The following is a 4007-nucleotide window of genomic DNA, read 5'->3' on the forward strand; positions in this document are numbered from 1 at the left end:
CTGTGGGTGGCCCTCATCGAGAAGGCGCTGGCCAAGCTGCACGGCTCCTACTTTGCCCTCCAGGCAGGGCGCGCCATCGAAGGCCTGGCCACGCTCACCGGCGCCCCCTGCGAGAGCCTGGCGCTGCAGGTCAGCTCCACTAACCCCCGCGAGGAGCCCGTTGACACTGACCTCACCTGGGCCAAAATGCTGAGTTCTAAGGAGGCTGGGTAAGAGGGGCGGGCACTGCGGCGGCCGGCGGCCCTGGGAGGAGAGGCGCGGCGAGGTGGAACGGTGGGACGCCCGGGGGGACCGCGCCTCCGACCTCACCCCGCGTCCCACGAGGTGCTTCCTGTGCAGGCTGACAACAGTTTGGAGGCCCGGCCAGGCCACAGCCCACTCCAGGAAAAGCCCCTCCTGACCCGGGCCTGTGGTGGGGAGCCCAGAGGACATCACTTCCGCCCAGTTAGGGCAGCGAGCCCCATGGGCATGCAGGGAGGGCTTTCTGAGGCCGCCGCACACGGGGCGGGCATGTCTGCTCGACCTGGAAGCTGTGACCCCAGGGCCTGCAGAAGGCCTGGACAGGGAGGGCAGGCACCTTGGCTGCTGCACGACACCACTGCCCACCCTCCCACTCAGGGAGCTGCATGCCGGCCCTCCAGGGTCTCACCCAGGGAGGGGCTGCTCAGCTCTTGAGCACGAGTGTCTCACGTGTGTCCTTGGGACCGAGCCCCTACAGGGAAGAGGGAGCCCCTGGGTGCAGGGCCCAGGCCGGTGAGGGCCCCCCCCAGCCATGCCCCGCCCCCATCAGCAGGGCCCCTCTACTCGCAGGTTCCTCATGGGCGCCTCCTGTGGGGGAGGCAACATGAAGGTGGACGACGCTGCCTACGAGAGCTTGGGGCTGCGCCCCCGCCACGCCTACTCCGTGCTGGACGTCCGAGACGTCCAGGGCTCCAGGTAGGGCCAGGCTGCTTGTGGTACAGGTGGGAATGTGTGGGGCATGGCCAGAACCCCAGAACACTGAGCCCCATGGTCCACAGGCTCCTGCGGCTCCGGAACCCATGGGGCCGCTTCTCCTGGAATGGCAGCTGGTCCGACGCATGGCCACACTGGCCGGGGCACCTGCGGAGCGAGCTCATGCCTCACGGCAGCAGTGAGGGCGTCTTCTGGATGGAGTACGCGGACTTCCTCAGGTGCTTCCTCCAGATAGACATGGTGGGTGGGGTGCGGCACCTCCAGCCTTCTCCGGGCCCTGACCACGGGACCGGTGGGGCAGGGGCTATGCTCGCCAGGCCTCTGCGTCTAAGCCTTCAAGTCTTGGCCTGGCACTCCCTACTGGGAGAAAACATCCCTGAGGGCTTCCCCAGACGCAGGTCCCCGAGACACTTGTCATGGGGCTGTCTGGTGCCTGCGGGGTTGACTGGCCTTGAATGGTACAAGGAACTGGGCAGCAGAGGCCTGGTGGACACCCAGTCCAGGGCTCAGCCTGGGCCTGCCTTCCCACTGCCCAGGTACTTCGACTCGGTGGACATCTGCAAGGTGCATGCAGACTGGCAGGAGGCCCGGGTGCAAGGCTCCTTCCCCAGCTCTGCCAGCGGGCCCGTGGGGGTGACTGCGCTGACAGTGCTCGAGCGTGCCTCGCTGGAATTCGCCCTCTTCCAGGAGGGCAGCAGGTGGGCAGCAGGCCGGTGGCCTGGGGCAGGGCTGGGTCCACAACCTGCATGAGCCCAGCCTGCCCTTGCGGCCCCCAGGCGCGCGGATGCAGCCGACAGCCACCTGCTGGACCTGTGCATCCTGGTGTTCCGGGCCACCTTTGGCAGTGGCCGCCTGAGCCTGGGCCGCCTGCTGGCCCATAGCAAGCGCGCCGTCAAGAAGTTTGTGAGCTGTGACGTCATGCTCGAGCCGGGCGAGTACGCCGTGGTCTGCTGTGCCTTCAACCACTGGGGCCCCACGCCACCTGGCCCTCCTGCCGCAGCCACACAGGGTAACGGGAGACCAGGCGCTGCCCTCGCGCCCCGCCCGCCCCACGGGGAGGGCTGCCCGTTCCTTCACACGCCTCCCCCCGCAGCCTCCAGCCCCTCAGCGGGGGGCCCCCGGGGCGCTCCCGAGCCGCCCGGCCACGTGCTGGCGGTGTACAGCTCGCGGCTGGTGGTGGTGGAGCCAGTGGAGGCCCAGCCCACGACGCTGGCGGATGCCATCATACTGCTCACCGAGAGCCGCGGCGAGCGTCACGAGGGGCGCGAGGGCATGACCTGCTACTACCTGACACACGGCTGGGCGGGGCTCATCGTCGTGGTGGAGAACCGGCACCCCAAGTCCTACCTGCACGTGCAGTGTGACTGCTCTGACAGCTTCAACGTGGTGTCCACCCGGGGCAGCCTACGCACTCAGGACAGCGTGCCGCCCCTGCACAGGTGGGCGCCCCTGCCCGCCCGCGGCCGCCTTCTGCACGCCCCTTGGCCCCACCCCAGCCCCTCACCGGCCCGCTCCCCCAGGCAGGTCCTGGTGATCCTGTCCCAGCTGGAGGGCAACGCGGGCTTCTCCATCACCCACCGCCTGGCACACCGGAAGGCAGCCCAGGCCTTCCTCAGCGACTGGACAGCCTCCAAGGGCACCCACAGCCCCCCACTCACACCCGAGGTTGCTGGCCTACACGGGCCGCGGCCACTATGATCACAGCACCCTGATAGGGCTGTGTGGGCAGATAGCCCACCCCCACGTGCACTTTACGAGGGAGACCCCCATGGAGGACGCTTGAATCAGAATCTCAGGACCCTGCCCAGTGGGCACAGCTCCCACGGGCCTTCCCCCCACCCCCACGGCCCCACCCTGAGCACCCAGGGGTCTGCCTGGCCAGGGCCTCCCGGCCCCCAAGTAGATTACCTCGAACCAGGCTGCACGCTGGCCCAGGACAGCTCCAGACACTGGGCAAACTAAGGCTCCCTCCCCTGGAGGTGGGTTCTCTTGCCAGGCACTAGGGACAGGCAGCCCACGGGTCTGGGTGAGCTAGGGCTGAGGCCCAGGGTGAGTGCGGCTCCCTGGGAGCACAAGGTCTGAGGCCCGTCTTCCCGGAGCCCAGCTCCCTGTCCCCACGAGCGGGTGGGGGTCCCCAGAGGCCAGATGCACAGTGGGGGCCTGCCCTGAGCAGCACGGGGGAGGCCCGTCCTGCCCCCAGTGACACTATGCAATCCCTGGAACCCTCCAGGGTCCAAGCCATGACGCCCTAGGGGCGGGCGGGGGCCAGCCCTGCTGTCTGCCTGGGGCTCATCTTCAGTGCCACCCAGCCCATGGCCCGGCCGGCCCTACGGAGGATCCCCAGGCTGTCACCAGCCTCCACGGGGCAGGGCGCTCCCACCCCAGACACTGCCTGGCGTTGCCAGGGCACCTGTCTGCCATGGGCTTCTGAGCCTGGCCTCCTGGGTCCCTGCCCAGCAGCCCCTGCAGTGGCTCAGGTCCCACTGGGGTGTGTGGTTTTTACACCTAGAGAGACATTCCCCTCTCCTTTTACTCTGAGCTGTGAATATTTTTAACCCTGTAAATACGGCGAGCTCTTCAGACACAGAGACGTATTTTATCAGCTGTCAGCCCGTCCTTGGTGATTCTCCACGGTGGGCTCCAGACTCAGGCTCCAGCGGACCAAATAAAAGCGCTTTGTTTTGTAAGGAGGCCTCTTGTCTGAGTCTGCCTGGGCTGGCACCCTTTGGCAGGGAGGGCCCAGCCTGTGGGGTGTCGTGGGCAGGTGGGTCGTGCAGAGGGGTCCATGCCCTTGCCTCCAGTGAGCCCAGGACAGCCTCCCAAGGAGCCTCCAAGGAATGTCAGGGACCTGGGTGGGTGGAGACAGGCCAGCCAGACCCTCGCTCAGGCAGGTGGTGTGCACACTGTCCTGTGGGCCATCTGTGTCAGGGGCCCTGCCTAATCAAATCGGCCATCGGGCAGGAGCAGATGGGAGGGCCAGTGGTGGAAGGGCCCTCAAAGTGAGTGGCAGCGACCCTGGCCGGGCCCAGTCGGCCTCATCCCAGGGTGAGCCT

The 4007-nt window shown here is 67.6% G+C and overlaps 1 protein-coding gene across 5 annotated transcripts in view; it reads left to right on the top strand.

Annotated features, from left to right (window-relative positions):
- CAPN15 (calpain 15) overlaps window positions 1-3645 on the top strand; it is a 22089-nt gene extending 18444 nt beyond the window's left edge. For 2 of the 5 annotated variants that reach the window (XM_027771024.1, XM_027771027.1), the window contains 6 exons: window positions 64-209; window positions 811-936; window positions 1020-1172; window positions 1491-1652; window positions 1731-2393; window positions 2475-3645. In XM_027771024.1, coding sequence (XP_027626825.1) covers window positions 64-209; window positions 811-936; window positions 1020-1172; window positions 1491-1652; window positions 1731-2393; window positions 2475-2652 — 1428 coding nt within the window. In that variant the 3' untranslated portion in view covers window positions 2653-3645. Of the gene's footprint in view, window positions 210-810; window positions 937-1019; window positions 1173-1490; window positions 1653-1730; window positions 2394-2474 lie in introns of all 5 variants that reach the window. The other 3 variants (XM_027771028.1, XM_027771025.1, XM_027771026.1) reach the window with 3 other exon arrangements.
- Window positions 3646-4007: the final 362 nt, after the last annotated feature.

This window comes from Tupaia chinensis, unplaced genomic scaffold (assembly GCF_000334495.1).
Source record: "Tupaia chinensis unplaced genomic scaffold, TupChi_1.0 Scaffold000178_1, whole genome shotgun sequence".
NCBI lineage: Eukaryota > Metazoa > Chordata > Mammalia > Scandentia > Tupaiidae > Tupaia > Tupaia belangeri.